The 17,502-nt window shown below is 35.1% G+C and overlaps 1 protein-coding gene across 5 annotated transcripts in view; it reads left to right on the top strand.

Moving 5' to 3' along the window:
• Ddhd1 (DDHD domain containing 1) overlaps nt 1-17,502 on the top strand; it is an 88,404-nt gene that overhangs the window by 39,682 nt on the left and 31,220 nt on the right. For all 5 annotated transcript variants that reach the window (XR_015450046.1, XM_004835520.3, XM_004835518.3 and 2 more), the window contains 4 exons: nt 2,984-3,112; nt 4,118-4,265; nt 13,785-13,891; nt 15,110-15,216. Coding sequence is in view for 4 of the 5 variants with exons in the window: in XM_004835520.3 (XP_004835577.2) it covers nt 2,984-3,112; nt 4,118-4,265; nt 13,785-13,891; nt 15,110-15,216 (491 nt within the window). In the remaining variant the exon portion in view is untranslated. The remainder of the gene's footprint in view (nt 1-2,983; nt 3,113-4,117; nt 4,266-13,784; nt 13,892-15,109; nt 15,217-17,502) is intronic.

Here is a 17,502-nt window from a genome sequence, read left to right as displayed (position 1 = left end):
TGGGTGATACACTTAGATACCTGAAGTGTTTGCATAATTTTAAAAAGTGGTCAGGTGGTCCCTGCTTCCCATTACTTGAAATTTGGTTCATGTTAGTCTTACTAGTTTATGTTTCTCTGTGTAGTAAATTCTCAAGTTTATGTCAGTTTGATCTACTGTGGTGTGTTAGCAGCTTTTCCCAATGAATGTTTTGTCTGAAACTGTTTCCTGGTCTAAGTGGTGCATCTACTCCTGAATAACTGACCAGAAGGCACATGAAAGAAGAAACATTTCAGTGAAGAAAACTGCTTCAAATGTCATTTTCTACCTCTGTGACATTGAAATCTTTTTTATAATCCTGATATAACAACCCAGCTTTTAGTCTCTGTCTGTAGTTCTTATAGCACTCTAATTACATTTAGGCATAGTTATTAAATATATAAACATAGTATTACCTAATTAGCATTTCCTAAATAACTTTATTGTGCAAATCTTTGCATATACTTTATCTGTATATACACCAGATTTGTTATACATCAGGAATTAAAGATTTGTGCATTTAAGCAGTATTTAACCTTTAAATGTCAAATATAATGTAGAAGGAACTGAGGATGAAAATCAAATATATTAGAACATAAAATTTAAATCATATAAGATCTAGAATTTATTAGCTAAACTAGTAAACTGATTTGTAAGGTTCAGTTTCAAGTGAACTTAAACAATTACTTTCTTAAAATATAAATAAATTTATTGATACGTAACTAACAAAATTTGACCAGGAATATGTTGACTTGAAGGTTATCTACTGATTTTCCAGATATCAGGCCTGGCTTTTCTCTATGTTGTTTGTTTTATGCTTACAAGATATCACAACATACATTTTTACTAATAACATTCTTTGTATTATTCTGTCACCAATCTTTCCAAAAAAATAGTTAAAAGTAAAGCTTCCAATTTAATTTTGGCTTTATAGACTTCATTTGTAAAAGTCTTTCAGCGACTTGGATAAAGTTGTGAAAAGAATATCTTGACTCTAGGGGAAGCCTCAAGCCCACCCTTAATACTTCAGTTTTAGAAGGCATCCAGTGGAATGTATACTGTGATATCTTCTTAGACAAGCTCCATTAGATGTTTAAAATGCTTTTATTGCATTCTCAATTTGTACACATCTGTTGGCTATGTAATAGTCACAAATTTGGTGAGAGTAAATAACCTTAGTATTGTAAAAATGCCATGTTCTATTTTTAATGCTGTCGATGCAAAGACATAACTGATAATCGCAGAACTATCTGTAACCGAAAATTTAAATATTTGCCTTTGTTTCTGTCAGTAAAAGTAGAGCATATATTTGATAAACATTAAGCTAATGTTTTGCTTTAATGATTTTAACTAGAAATTCTATAAATTAAGCATTCAGAATAATGTTTGTCAAATACAACTCATTTTTTGAGTTAATACTAGAACAAAAACCCAAAACAGCAAGCCTCATTTAAATTTACTTTGAAGCTCAGTGTTTTTGCTTTCTTAGTTGTCTACCACCTCCCTCCCTTCTCCCTCCCTTCTCTCTTCAAATGGAGAGGATATAAGGAGAGTTCAGATGCGGCAGGTCTTAAATGAAAGCGTTCCCAAGGTACAGTAATTGTAGTTCTATTTCTCTTTGTAGTTGTATTCCCAGTTTATAGCATTCCTTGTGTTCAAAGAATAGAAATGTCTAGTTTTTTTAAAAGTCTGTCCTTTATGCATAGTGTTGCTTTATTATACATGTGTATAAACATTTGTAAACTGTTTATGGCATAGTAATAAGATGTTCGCCAATATTAAGAGGTTTTACACTAAGACAATGTGTGGATTTAAGAATGAACAAACTTTTGGTGGCTCAACACTATTCTCTAAATATCTCAGTCTTGTAGTCTTGATCTTTTTAGCTTATTGCTTAAGATTATTTTAGTAAGAATGTGGTTGAAAAATAATCTTAAACCTTTGAAAAAGTTTTCTTTTATCTATGAAAAGATTTTTTATTAAAAAAAAGCTGACCTTGTACATTGTTTTCTATGGAACTGACAATATTATTTATTGTGCTAATTGAATGTGGTCTTGTGTTCTGTGTCAGTAACATGTCCTGGCAAGTAAGTAAAATATCAATTGATTTTTTACAAATTTTTGAAATTACACTTATAACATAACTAAGAAATACATTCTCTCATAGTGTACCTGTTTATTCTAGGGAATAGGTTTTTATACAAATGCCTTATGATCTTAGTCCTTGACCAGTGCTATGTCTTTTTATGTTTAACTTTCAAATCAGAAAAGTTAGACTCTTCCTGTAACCAGCTCTGTGACAAATAATTTAATGTCTTTGTAGCTCAGTGCCTTTGTACAGAAAATAGAAGATAATATTCTGCCTTAAATATATTTTAAGAAGACAGATCAGGCACAGTGATTGGAAGGAACTTATGTTTCTGAAGATGAGAATGTGAAATTTAATACTCAGTCCAAAAATACCTTATATTCCCACAGATAATCCTCTTTCCACATTCTTGTTTTATCTTGCACCGAGTGCAATTTTTATAGATTTTTCTGATACTTATAAAATCTACAGAACAAATGGGACGTAAGTTTCTGAATGAAAGTTATTGCACACTTTCAAATAGGTATAGTGTCTCTCAGACCTACAGAAGAGTCACAAAACCTGGGAACACAGTTCCTTAACAATCAAACACATTAACTATGAATTAGAAGTTAAAATTGTGGTAGTTTTGCCATTTACTCCACATTTTTTTAAGAAGTTGTCATTTTCTGTAGCATGGTTAATCAGTTACAAAATAAAAGCCCTACCCATTACTTACTTGACAAAGTTTTTTTTTTTAATGAAATAGTTTTTCCATTGTACTGAGTTATGTATCTGAATTGTTAGGTAATTTTGATTCAAAGATCCAAGTGTTATAATTTTGCACACAAATAAAGTTTGTTATAGAGACCTTCAAATTTTTCTTTTTTGCAACAGCTATTCATAGTTTCAAATTGAGTCGAAACCACGTGGACTGGCACAGTGTGAATGAGGTGTATCTTTATAGCGATGCAACAACATCTAAAATTGCAAGAACAGTTACCCAAAAATTGGGATTTTCTAAAGGTAATTGTGAAAAATTACTAAGGTTGGTCAAAATTGGGGGAATTTTTTTTCTTATATCCAAAATAGACATTTCAAATTCTGTTTTTAGTATATGTTAAGTAGGTATTAAATTCAGTGACAGGTACTCTGTTAAATGAAACTTGTATTAAGGTGCTTGAGCTGACTTGTATTCATCCATGAATGTACAGAGTGACTGACAGGATTCATAAGTATCTTTTATATGTGTAAAAGCATAAAAGCACTCAATGCTGAGGCAGTGAAAATAAAGCACAGCAGTTGAAATCTAAGGTCACAGAAGATAAAGACTGAAAGTTTTCCCTTGGATATAGTGACATGAGGGTCACTGGTAACTTGAATTGGTGGAGCTGAAGCCTGCTTAGCATGGGCTGAAGCATAAATAGAAGGTGAGAAAATGAAGGACAACTCTAAAGTTTAACTGAAAGTCAGAAGAGTGTGATGCTCAAGGGAAGATGTGTGAGAGCATTATCAAAAAATAAATTTTAAAAAATTGTCCGATAAAATTTTACTATCCCATTTTTATTTTAATTTTGTATAATGAACGTGCTTGGATCTCTTTTAGATGCGTATTAGTTGAATATATTTTGTGAATTACCATACCTCACCTTTAGCCCATTTTGCCATCTGAATAGTTGGTCTTTTTACTTTTTACATAGTAAGCTCTCTGTATGTTTTATATAATGTTTCCCAGTTTGCTGTTTGTCTTTTAGTTTTGCTTACTGGTCGTTTTTAAAGAGGCATCTTAAATTTTTATGTATTTAATTCGTCCTTGCCTTTCTTTTTCCTAGTTGTCCCTGGCCTTGTTCTCATCCCCCATTCTCTTTGTATCACCCAATCAGTATATCTTGTTTTACAAATTTTATTTCCTCCTCTCTACCCCAAGGGAATTTTTTCTTTATATGCTTATTACTACTTTTTAAAAAACATATTGTGAATGTTCTCCTTCTCAAAATAAATAGTAAACTTGGAATCATAATGTTTCCACAGCATCAAGTAGCGGGACCAGACTTCATAGAGGTTACGTAGAAGAAGCCACGTTAGAAGACAAGCCATCACAGACTACCCATATTGTGTTTGTTGTGCATGGCATTGGGCAGAAAATGGACCAAGGAAGAATTATCAAAAATACAGCCATGTGAGTTCTTTGATGAATACATTCTACATCTGGTCTAAAACTCAATACTTTTGTCTAGGATATGAGAAACATTAACAGAGTTTTCTTGTTGTGCTGCCTGTTTCTCCAATGCCAACTCTTCCTTTAATCAGTGAAGTTTCTGAACCGAATTTGAAGAGTGATTATATCTGGATGAAGATGATGATGTTTGATTCCACCACCACCACCCCTGTATGGAGAAAAGGCTGCTTAACTTAATGTATTAAGTTAATCTACATTAATCTAAGGCTGAAAACAAGAAAAGATGCAGTTTTAAGCTTGTGTCTTATGCTCTGAACTTCAAAAACTGAGAATACTTAAAAGTCACACAACTCTGAAAAAGCTAAGAATTGTTGAAACTGCTGGTTAGCAGCTTAACCTGTCCAGTTAGTTGCTGCCAGAGGAAGCTGAACTTTGAAGTTTTATGCAGAAAACAGTGGAACACTAGGCAGGATATTTAGCTCATTGATTAATTTATATTCAGCTTGATGCTAAAACCTCTTTTAAGATGTTATTGGGAGAGAGAGAGAGGAAAGAGGGATATATATATATTTCAAAAATGTTAAGTTCTATGTTAAAGGGAATATTAGAGTAAAAGTCTGTCACAAATTTGACACTGAGCTAATAGCTGGAATGAAGAAAAATCTGATCAGGTTCAGATTTATGGTAAGAACAAATCAGTTCTTATTGAAAACCATTCATCTGATTCTGAGCCTTCAAGTAAATGTGTCTTGAGTCCTTATAAAGCAAGAAATACATGATACTAGGAACCATGTCCTTAGCAACATCTGGATAATAATGTGGAGTTGTTTCATGTTTTACTGTAACATCTTTTTTTTTTGGTACTGGGGATTGAACTCGGGTCCTTGAGCTTTATGCAGCAGGTGGTGAGATCACTGAGCTAAATCCCCGGCCTACTGTAACATCTTAATACCACCTCATGGATTAAAGTAAAAGTATAAAAGAACTTTAAAAAAATTGTTAGAAACTGCAAGGTTACCCTTTGGGATCTCCGTAGCTCCTGTTATAAGAATCTCTTTCCTCTGATTCTTACTTTCCAATGAGTAGTTTATTAGTTCCCAGGTAATTCCCTGATGTCAGGATGCAGATCTTTTGCTTAGATATATAGGATCCTGAGAAGTAGGTTTGCTGGTATAGTCTCCCCAAGTAACTGATAAATGAGGAGATAACAATTTATTCTTTGGGTACAAGGGAGAGAAAACTTAACACAAAATGTCTGAAGCCAAAAGGCAGATTTAGTAATTCATTATACTGAGAAGTCAAGGGGTGATACTGACAAATCATCAAAATCCTGTCTACTCTGCCTTCCTTCATGTTGGAGCTACCCAGGTACATCCTGGGTTCCAGATCTGGTGTATAGCATCTTGTGTTCAAATTCATAGTGAAAGAGTGAGTCTTTCTTCCCAGATGTCCCAGATAGTCTGTGACTGATAGTGACTGATAGTATTGCATCCAAGTACCTGAATTCCTTACAGTTGTTATAATCCCATCCTGAAAATAAGTGTAAGTTGACTTCATCATAATCAAAAGGAGAGATAAAGCCACAGATAAGAATCAAGACCTGGTATTGCAAGTGGGATGAATGAATCTAATGTGGCTTAAAAATGTGTCCACTTCAAGGAGGATTATCATCATTTCTTCAGAGACAGGTTAATTTGGTTAGAATTTGATGGAAAATTTTCACACAAAAAGAAACCTATTCAATAATTGGTGGGACACCCAGAGTATTTCTTACCTTTTCCTATTTTCTGCCATTCCTAAGTTCGAGCCTATAAAGAAAATAAAATTAACTTCATCTTTATCCCTGCTATTCTGAAGCTTATTTGTGCTTGTGATTTGATGTGTGAAACTCCAGTTAATGAACCAGGGAGACTAAGGGGTTACTCTGCTCCACTCTGTTGGCAACCTTTTGCTCTCTTAAGGATTCTTGAAGTCCTGTCTCAAATTCATGGCACTACAGGTTTTTCCCTCACCTTTTTTTAGTGACCTTGCTAATAAATTCAGACTATTGTTAATCACTTTTGTTATAACAAAATATGTTCATTATCTACATAGGCTGAGAGGAAAGTTTATAGACAACTTCTGGAAATACCAGTATTAGTTTCCCAAAAGGGATGAATGTGTTTTAAATACAATTGGATTTACTCTTAATAGGGATCTTATTACAAGAGAAATGTCCTAAATTAGTCTTTTTTGTTTTTTTTTTGTACCAGGGCTCAAACTTGGGACCTTGTGCTTGTGAGGCAGGCGCTGGAACCACTGAGCTAAATCCCTGGCCCCTAAATTAGTCATTTAAAGCTATAGTTTTAGAACAGTATGAAGGGAATTTCAGTGAAACCTGATCATTTGAGTGCCTAAGCTTATCTTATACCCTCCTGCAACTTCACTAAAAATGGTAACAAAGGAATTTTCACAATAAAAAAACAAACCCCTAAGTACTAAAAAAAAAAAAAAAAAAAAAGGGAGAGAATCAGTAGTAGATACAAATGTCAACAAACTTTCAAATAGGAAATGCACATAGTTCCTGAATCAAAAAATAAAAATAGCACAAAAGAGCTGGTTCTCATTCTTGTCTCTGTCTTCCCTATTACTCTTTGTCCTTGTGTCACATTTTAAATTCTTCTATATTTTCTTTAGGCATATACAAATTTTTTCACATAAAAGGTGGCCTACGGACCTTGATTTTTGTTTAAAAATGAACATACTGTGGAAGATTATGATTTTCATGATTTTCCTATCTTCTTCCTGGGTATGTGTGTAAAATAAACATCACACATATGTCATTTATTTTTTTCAGAACCATTTATCTATCCTTAGTTAGCCAATACTTCTCTGGTGGTATTAATCTTATCCTTCCCTTTTCAAAATAGAAACAAAGCATTCATGGGCTGGCAAGAGAACATGGAAGGTATAATAAGTTATAAAATTACAATCTTTATATATCATTATGCCAGCACAGTAATTTGTTTTAGTCAAAGCTGTAGTATAATATTTTTAACTTATTCCATTTTTTCATTTTTCTCTGTCCCTCATTAGTCTCACTATTTCTTGTGCAGTCGAGACCTATATATTTAAAAAATAAGGGCTGGGGATTTAGCTCAGTGGTTTCGCCACCTGCTGTGCAAGCGCAAGGGCCTAAGTTTGATCCCCGGTACCAAAAAAAAGAATAAGTCTTACCATCTTTATTATATTACCATTATCTGTATGAAGGAGTATTATCAGCTGTCAAACAAAACGAGGATGATCTCTCTATTGTTATGGTGCTTTGAAAATATCTACAAAATTGAGAAACTTAGCTAGACTAACCAAGAAAATAAAAATCAAAGTTATTAAAAATCAAGAATAAAAAAGAGGACATTACTATTAACTACCAACCTTACAGAAATAAGAAGATTGTATTATGTACAATCTATGCTAAGGAACTATATAATTTAAATAAATTCCTAGAATTTACACAGACTCACAATTGATTTGACAATGAATTTAAAGACATGAAAAATCTGAATAGAACTATAAAAACTAAAGCATTTGAATTAATACTAAAAACAAGCAAACAATCCACTGAAGAAGCCCAAAACCAGATGACTTCTCTGGTGAATTCTATCGAATATTAAAGGAATTAGCATCAGTTAAAGAATTAGCACTTTACAGACTCTCCAGAATATAGAAGAGGGAGATTTTACAGCTCATCCTATGTAGCCAGTATAACCCTGATACTGAAAGTAGATAAAAGCATTTACAAAGAGGGAGGGGAAACCAATATCTGTTACAAATACAAAACACCAGTTACTGAGTCCAGCAACACATAAAGAGTTAAACACCATGAATAAGTGGGATTTATCCAAAGAATGCAAGGTTAACTGGAGTGATTTTCTAAGAGAAAAAAAAAAGATGTAAGAAGATAGGGAATGAAGAAAAGACAGAGAGAGTTGGGAGAGAAAAGTGTTCATGTTGTGGCTGTCCCTAAATTTGCCTTACTAAAAATAGCATATATTAATAAAGTAAAGGAAAAATGCATCATATGATTTTTGATGTAGGAAAAGCATTTGACAAAAATACAACACCATTTCATAATAAAAACCCTCAGGAAGGTAGAAACAGAAAGGAGCTACCTCAGCCTATTAAGGGAAATCTACAAAAGACCATCAGCTAAAAATCATACTTTATTGGTGAAAAATGGAAATCTTTTTCCAAAGATCAGAAACAAAGCAGAAATGTTCCCTCCCATCATTTCTGTTCAACATTGTACTTTGTGTGTGAGCCAAGACAGTTATGTAAGGAAAAGAAAAGGCATTCAAGTTAAAAAGAAGTAAAACTATTTCTTCTTGCAGATAACATGATCTTATATATAGAAAATCCAAAGAAAGAAAGGGGGAGGGGAGAGAGATGGAGATCAAAGGAACATCTAACCAAGCTGCAGGATAAAAAGTCACCATACAAAAATCAGTTGTATTTAATATGTTAGCAGTGAACAACCTGAAAATAAAATTAAGAAATCAATTCCATTTACTGTAGTAAAAAAAGAATAGAATACTTAGGAATAAGTTTAACAACAAAAGTGTAAGATTTGTGTATGTTGAAGATATTTAAGACCAGAGTAAATGGGAAAGGCATCCCATGTATGTGGACTGAAAATTTAATGTCAAGATGGCATTATTCTCAAATTATTAGTGGAACTGAATCGAGAGTTCAAATTTATTTTTTACATAGCCAAGATGATTCAATGGAGAAGAACAGTCTTTTTGACAAATGGAGCTGGGACAACTGAATATTCATATGTAAAAAATGATGTTGGACTCCTGCTTCATACCATATAGAAAAGTTAATTCACAATGAATCAAAGACCTTCACATAAGAGCTAAAACTGTACAAATTTTAAAAGAAAACATGAGTAACTCTGTTTGTCCTTAAATTAGGTAACAGTCTCTGAGGTATGACATCAAAAGTAGAATCTACAAAAAAAAATGATAAGATTTTGTTGAAATTTTGAAAACTTTTGTTCTTCAGGGCTGGGGATTTAGCTCAGTGGCACCATGCCTGCCTCACAAGCACAGGGTCCTGAGTTCAGTTCCGGTACCAAAAAAAAAACTTTTGTTCTTCAAAGGATGCTCTCAAGAAAATGAAGGCAACCCTAAAATTGGGAGGGATTATTTATAAACCATATATCAGATAAGGGCGTAGTATCCACAATGTGCAAAATACTCTTTACAATTCAACAGTGAAAGAGCACTAACCCAATCTGTTACTGGGTGAAAGATGTGAGTAAACATTTGTCCAAGTAGAGTATACAAATGATCAGTAAGCACAGAAAAAGATGCTCAACATCATTAGTTATTAGGGAAATACAACTCAGGATGAGAGAGGTAGCCACTTCAATCCCACTGGGAAAATTATTATCCAAAAAATGGAAAATAAGTGTTAGCATGGTGCAGAAAAGTTGCAACCTTCATGTGTGGTTGGTAGAATTGTAAAGTAGTATAACTGCTTTGGAAAAGTTCAGCCGTTCCTCAAAACATTAAACCACATAGGCAGTATCACTCTAGGTACAACTGAATACATGTCCACATAAAAACTTCTTAAAGAATGTTCATAGCAGCGTTATTCATAATAGCCAAAAAACAGAAGCAAATTAAATGTCCATCAACTGATGAATTAAAGTGATATACTGTATGAAATATCCAACCATAAAAATAGTAACATTGATTCATTCATACTGCATTGATGAACCTTGAAAATATACTAAATGAAAGGCCATACACAAAGGGCCACAAATTATGTGATTCCATTTAAATGAAATGTCCGAAATAGGCAAATCCTCAGAGACAGAAAGTAGTTTAATGGTTGGCAGAGGCTAGGAGGAATATGCTAATGAGTATGACATTTGTCTTTGGAGTGATGAAGGTAATCTGATATTAGTAGTGAAGGTGGTGCACCTCTGTGAATATACTAAAAACCAGTGAGTTATTTAAAAAACAAAACTAGTGAGGTTGTGTCAAAAACTTTCAGAACCCAGTTTAAAGAAACTCACAGAAATGGGAGACAGTCTGAGCATTAGTAAGGATAATAAGTCAGTGGATTGAAATACTGCCAGAGTTTAAAGCTCAAGTTAAAAGACATCTGCTGTGGGTTAGATACGTTTTGTGTGACCACCAAGGCTTCATATGTTGAAATTTAACCCCAATTGTTAAGTCACTAAGAGGGTAGAAGCTTAATCCAATTATGGTATTTGGAGGTAAGGCCTTTGGGAGGTGATTAGGATTAGATTCGTTAAGTAGAGTGGAGCCCCTTGATTGAATCCTGGTGGCTTCATAAGAAAAGGGAGAGAGACCAGACGTCCAGAGGTTGTGCACCCTGTCTCTTCTCATGCAATGTGCATATCAGCCCCTCAGCCTCCCACCTCCAGACCCATGACCCAGAATAGCCTCCTCTTTATAAAGTAGCCTCTCCTGAGTATTTCATTATAGTAACTTAAAACAGACTACTACATCATCAGAATGTATGAAACCTAGTAACTTTTGAAAACTGTTAGTGAAAGGGAAGAATTAAATATATCCTCCCTTTAGATGAATTGCATCTCAGTTTATACAGAAACTGTTTGTGCCCCAGGGCAGCCACATATTTGATGTGAAGAAATGCCTGTGTCTAGAAATAGATACTTTTAAACACATAAGGAGTAGTGGGATTTTAAGAAGTGTCTTTTGCAAGCTGCAAGAGAAACCACCAACAGAGCTAAGAGACAACCTACAATGTGGGGAAAAAATTTTACCAGCTGTTCCTCAGACAAAGGTCTACTATCTAGAATATATAAAGAACTGAAAAAAGCAGACCCTCCAAATATAAAGACCCGATTCAAAAATGGGCATCTGAAATGAACAGACATTTCTCAGACGAAGTAAAAGCAGCAAAGAAACATATGAAAAAATGTTCAGCATCACTGGTTATTCGAGAGATGCAGATGAAAATAACACTGAGATTCCACCTCACCCCAGAAAGAATGGCTGCTATCAAGAAATCATTCAATAACAAATGCTGGCGGGGGTGTGGCGAGAAAGGAACCCTTCTCCATTGTTGGTGGGAGTTCAGACTGGTGCGACCACTGTGGAAATCCGTATGGAGACACCTCAGAGAACTAGGGCTAGAGGTACAATTTGACCCAGCTCTTCCCCTGCTGGGTATCTTCCCCAAAGAATTAAAAGACTCATACCACAGCGATATATGTGCACCCATGTTTATAGCAACGCAGTTCATAATAGCTAAAGCTTGGAAAACAGCCCAAGTGCCCATCAACTGGAAAATGGGTAAAGAAGATGTGGGTTTTTTATAAAATGGAGTACTACTTAGCCATAAAGAATGAGAAACTGGAGACATTTGTAACTAAATGGATGCATATTGAGGCCATACTCTTAAGTGAAATAAATAGGACGCATGTGTAAATACCGAATAGTTTCTCCAGTGTGAGAAACTGAACATATAATTAATGATTAAAATGAATAATTGATAATTTGAAATAGGAAGAAAAGGTTCAAAGGCATAGGGTTGGCAGGAGGGGAAGGGGAGAGATCAGAGTTACAGGCTGGAATCTGGAAAGTATCCATATATAGATTGTGTTTAAAACTATAGGAAGAGTTGTGCATAGAGACTAGGCCGGAGCTCATCCGTGGGTTGGGAAGAAGGAGTCACTGAGATCAAAGGAGAGAAGGGTGTGTTTCCAGAAGAAGCACATACAACTATGTACAGTACACAGTCCTCGATAGTGTGATAAATGACTGTTACTGTTTTAGGTACTTATCATAACATGCTGTGCTTTTCATCCTTTAGAGCATAATCCTACTTACATAAAAGAGTTTACTGTAAAACAGTGTGCTGCCATGCCAGTGGTAGCTTCATGTATCTTGTGTTTAACTGCGTATTTGGATAATATCAAGGGGCCACCACAGAAGATTGACATATACCTTCTCAGTTTGCACTTAGAAGTTGGCACTCTGTGTGGTACATATGGATACACATGGATGAAATTGCCTAATAACATATTTGTCAGATTATATTTCCGTCACGTGTCACATGACTGTATTGAAATTTAAATTTAAAAAATTTGGCCTATGTGGAGTCTACTAGCCAATTAGAATTTTTTTCCAGACCACTATTTGTTCAGTATTAGTTTTGAAAATCTTTCTAAAACAAATCACATCCTCTGATGTCTTGTTAATGCTTGAGATGTTTTTTTAAATTATATGGAAAAATGTTTAAGTACTTTTCAGTTTTGCTTTGGTTGAGTTCTGTTATATTTGAATATTATTATAGTTTTTTCCCTTGCATTGTTTTTCTTTGAATAATTTTAATTTTTGTATGTGTGTTTAGTGAATGATAATCAAGTTTTTGAAATAATTTTTTTTAAAAAGTGTCTTTTGCAGACATGATAAATAGAGCTAAGCAATGATCATCAGTAACTGCCAGCATCAGTAAAAAGAGAGAAAACCAGATATCTGAACCTGTGGATTCTTACGAGAACAGAACTTGAATCTGATCAGCTTCTAGTCACTACCAATTTACAGAAAATATGGGACAAAGAGCATGTTAACACCAGAGGGATTCAGTCAGCAAAAATCAGACTCTGGGAGACTATAGACAAAATTTAAACCAAACAAAAACAAGTTACAGAGAAAAAACCTATAGATTCAAAGACACTTAAGAGACCTCTAATACTTTCCATGCATGGACTGTATTTGGAAATTATGTATAAAAAATGTTTAATGTTATTATAAAATAACATTTACAGTTCAACTGGAAAAATGGGACCACTGAACTAAATATTTGCTGAAACTTAAAAAAATCTTTTGATGCAATAATATTGACTAGAATGTATTTTAGAAATACTATATAATTTATAGATAAAATTATATGTTGTCTGAGATTTGCTTTAAAACATGGGGGAGGGTATGACTGTTAAAGGGGAAATTTTGAGTTTTTCAGAATGAACTGTTCAGTGTCTTGATTCTGTAGTGCTAACCACAAGTTTATACATGTGCTAAAATTCATAAAACTGACACTAAATGGAAAAAAGTAAATTCACTGATAGCTTAATTTAAAAAATAAGATTTTTAAATGTATATTATAGGGAGAATGAGTAGAGCCATAAATGAAGTAAGATAGACCATGACTAGTTAATGCGGTATTTAGAGCACACCAGGTGTATTCATTACAATCTCCTGTGTACATTTATAAGTATTTATAATATAGTGTAAAAGCTTGGAACATTTGAAATCATAGATGGAAGACTTAGGAAAATAACTTTGAAATGAAGACATCCTGGAATTGCAAACTTACTTAGTGTAAATGTCATTGCAGTTAATTGGACAAAATTATAGACAGAAGTATTATGATTAAAGATACTTTACATATGTGAAGCTACTGTCAAGGGGTTTTTTTCTTTCTTTTATTTATTTATTTATTTATTTATTTATTTATTTATTTATTTTTTAGGATGAGAGAGGCTGCAAGAAAAATAGAAGAAAGGCATTTTTCCAACCATGCAACACATGTTGAATTTCTTCCTGTTGAGTGGAGGTCAAAACTTACTCTTGATGGAGGTATAATTTGTTTTAAAATTGAATGATTTAGCCAATAGCAAACTTTTAGGGAAGTAAATGTAGAAAAGTTTAGAAACACATTTTACCCAGTAGGAACAGAGTGTCTTCAATTTCATTGTCTTGGGGTATGCTATTTGTTTTAGATTATTCTACACTTGATAACTGACGGTCCTATGAGGGGAAAAGGTAAAAAATGATCACTACTTTTAGGTACCAGGTGGATCAAAGACATAACAATGTTAAGACCAAAAAAAAAATTCAAGAGAGTACTTTATAATCTGAGTAGCAAAAGATTTCTTAAAACATTAAAACAATTAAAAAGTAAAGTGGATAAATTTGATTATATTAAAATTAAGGACCTCAGTCAGATATGGTGGTACATACATACCTGTAATTTCAGCTTCTCAGGAGGCCGAAGCAGAAGGACAGGGCAAGGGCTGTGACTCGGTGGTAGAGCACTCACCTAGCATGAGCAAGACCCACAGTTTCATCCCCAATACCACAAAACGAAACAAAAGAACCCTTTTATCAATAGACCGTAGACCACAAAGGAATGGAAGACAAACTACACCTAGGGTAAAATGTTGCAACAATGCAACATACATAACCACCAAAGGCCAGAGTAAAGAGGAGGAAAATATATGCAGTATATTGCAAAATATGTAGTATGGCCTATGGATAGCTGTAGTAGTTTCTTTACATCTTTGAAAAGACTTCTAATCTTTCTTGTCCTTGCCTTCCAGTCCTTATTGTGTTGAAGTGGAAAATAACCTCAGCCAATGCAGTGAAATATTGGAGGCTTTAAAAAGTTTATTAAAATCAATAGCTTAAAATCATAAGCCTTCTCCTGCCTCCTTGTACTTTTAAGTATTAATATAACAGCTATTGTTTATTGTTCTATTTTGATTTGTTGCAGGTTTGCTGTTAATGACATCAGGCGCTCCACATGGGTATTGCCAGGCCCAATATCCATGAATCCAAAAAAATTGATTAACTTCATCTATGCTTTCATACTCCTTTCCTTTCATGTTCCCTTTTATCTTGTACTGTTTTTCTTGCAATAATTTGCAAGAAGAGAAGCCCATTAGAGCCAAAGCTGGCCTTCAACATTTAAATGCTAAATTATTTTAGGAAATAAAATTTTTTTCATAGTGTATTTTTCTCCCAAAATAAAAATTTTAAATAAATTTAATTTTGTTTTGTTTTTTGTCCTTGTAGACACTGTTGATTCCATTACTCCTGACAAAGTCCGAGGTTTAAGGGACATGCTGAACAGCAGTGCGATGGACATAATGTATTATACTAGCCCACTTTATAGAGATGAAGTAAGTATCATGATTATCCTGTTGCTGAAAGGTATGTTCTAGAGGGGTGGCATATAAATTCCTTGAATTTTAAGATTTTCTGTTCTTTTTTGAAAGCAGATGAGAAGTTACAGGACTCTGTTAATATAAACAGCCTGTATTTAATAGTGAATTTGATAATCAGACTGGACATTGGGACCTTAATAAAATGGGTGGTCTCATGAATGGGCTATTGGTTAGAAAACAGTTCCTTGACAAATACCAGTTTTTGTAAATCCCATTAATTATATCTCAGATTTTGTTGTCCTCACCCAGGAGTTTGAGACACTCAAGGTTTTCCTTCAGATTATTTGTATGGAATGGCTTTTATTGCCACGCTTCTGTAATGGTCCTTAGAGTCCTCAAATGTAATGCTCCCACAGAGAACAAGGAAGAGGGTGCAAGGCGGAGGTTTACTCAGTGGGCTGGGAGAGTCTCCACCATGGGTGTTTTGCATTTTACTGGAAAGGAGATGTTCCATGGGAGTAACATTTGTCGGTTGCCTAGCATGCATTGCCTTGTCCGCTCCTCCTCAAAACCCTGTGAAGCAGATGCCATCAGTGCCCTGCTTGCCCAGTGAGGACGCTGATGCAAGGGGAGTTAAGGGGCCTGCCACAGTGTCTCACCTGATAAGTGACAGCCCCCGGACTGGGGGGGGGGGCGGGGCGCCACAGCCTGGGCTCTTTATCTCCCCTCTGCTCACAGCTCAGCCACACTGTGGGCCACTGGCTGGGGTTGGGCTTCCCTGGGCCTTGCGTTTAGTCGGTGCGCTGAGCACCTGCTCTGAGCCAGATGCTGGCTGCCCTCGGCCACTTCACTGAACTGTTACCCTGGCTATTGGGGCACCAGGGAGAATCCATATAGGTGGGTGGAAGTAAAATCAGTTGCTTTGGTAAAATTCTTTTATTAAGAATCAGGTGAGATCTGACTATGTACATCAGCTGATAAAATGGGTTCTGAAGTAAGGAAGGTATTTACATGTTTATTGAATTTATTATGTATAAGATACTGTCGTCGGCTAGGAGTCCCTACCCTCCAAAAAGTTTAAAACAGTGCTTTAGAGTACATGTACACACATTCATGAGTGTATCTAAGGAAAAGAAGTCCATGGAAAGTTTTTAAATTGTCCTTAACCTCTTGAAAAGAAAATGTTTAGTCTGTTACAATATTTAAAATTTGCATTTGTATTCTTGATCATAATTGTCCCATTTTTTTCTAAAAACTATGCAATAGGAATTATCTAATGCAAATCATATACAGACTGTAGGAACCGATCGCTTGATTCCAGTCCCACTGTTACATTACTTTTTGTGACTTCTACATCTGCAGAATGGATGTCTCTGCTTTCAGGGGAGAAGGAAGCATTTGACATTTCTGTGGGAGTTTTCTTTCATCAATATTTTTAATCTAAAAATATTTCTGACTTCAGAAAACTTAGACTGGAATGGACTGTGGCAATAGGATTTAATATATATGCTTTCAAGATTATATGAAAATCAGATATTTTGAAATGTAATGGTACTGAAATGAAACTGTCCAGAGAGGGACTGTAGGATGTCGAGAGAAAAGGGTCCCAGTCGGATCGCTGAGAAGGGAACATCAGTTAATATGCAGGCAGGTGAAGGACACAGGAAGTCAGAGAGGTACAGTCATCAGCTGAGAGAAACTCCTCAGAGAGAACAGAGATCGCACCCATTTTCAGAGGAGGCAGAAAGGTGAAAAGACCATTCTGTGCAGAGGCTGAGTAAGAGTAGGAAGGCGAGATTATACCCCTGAACCGCCAGCGTGAGAGAGTAGAAGATGCTTGGAGCTCCAGAGTTGGGGGGGTGGCGATTGGAAGAGCCAGGGCTAGGCAGAGGTGTGGACATGAGAACTCTGAGGAATGACTTGCACTTGGGCGGTGACTGTGGACTCAGGATGGAGGGAGTAGAGTTTACCAGTTGTTTGACAACATATGAGCAGACCTTCAAAGTTCCAGTTATATTTTTGACCAGAGTTGTTTCCGTGAATCAAAATTTGACCTCAATAACTGACAAGGACTTCTGGCCAGAAGAAAATTTTAAAACATTTGCCTCTGCAGTCAAAGCCTCTCCAAGTTATCTTTCAAAGACAGCACCTTTTCTTTAGTTTCAACATCAAAATGGTGAAGCTCAGAGGCACTCCTTTGGCCAACTTGAAGAGTTAAGAATTACTTTCCAAAATGTCAGACAGTTGTTCACCCCACTTCAAGAAGAATGGATAGTACTTCTTTTTCACTGGGGTCTATAC

Source organism: Heterocephalus glaber, unplaced genomic scaffold (assembly GCF_053883595.1).
Source record: "Heterocephalus glaber isolate CG9 unplaced genomic scaffold, H.glaber_assembly_v1.0 deba00000901, whole genome shotgun sequence".
NCBI lineage: Eukaryota > Metazoa > Chordata > Mammalia > Rodentia > Bathyergidae > Heterocephalus > Heterocephalus glaber.
Note: the sequence above shows the minus strand (reverse complement) of the source record. Positions and strands in the feature narration are given on the sequence as shown.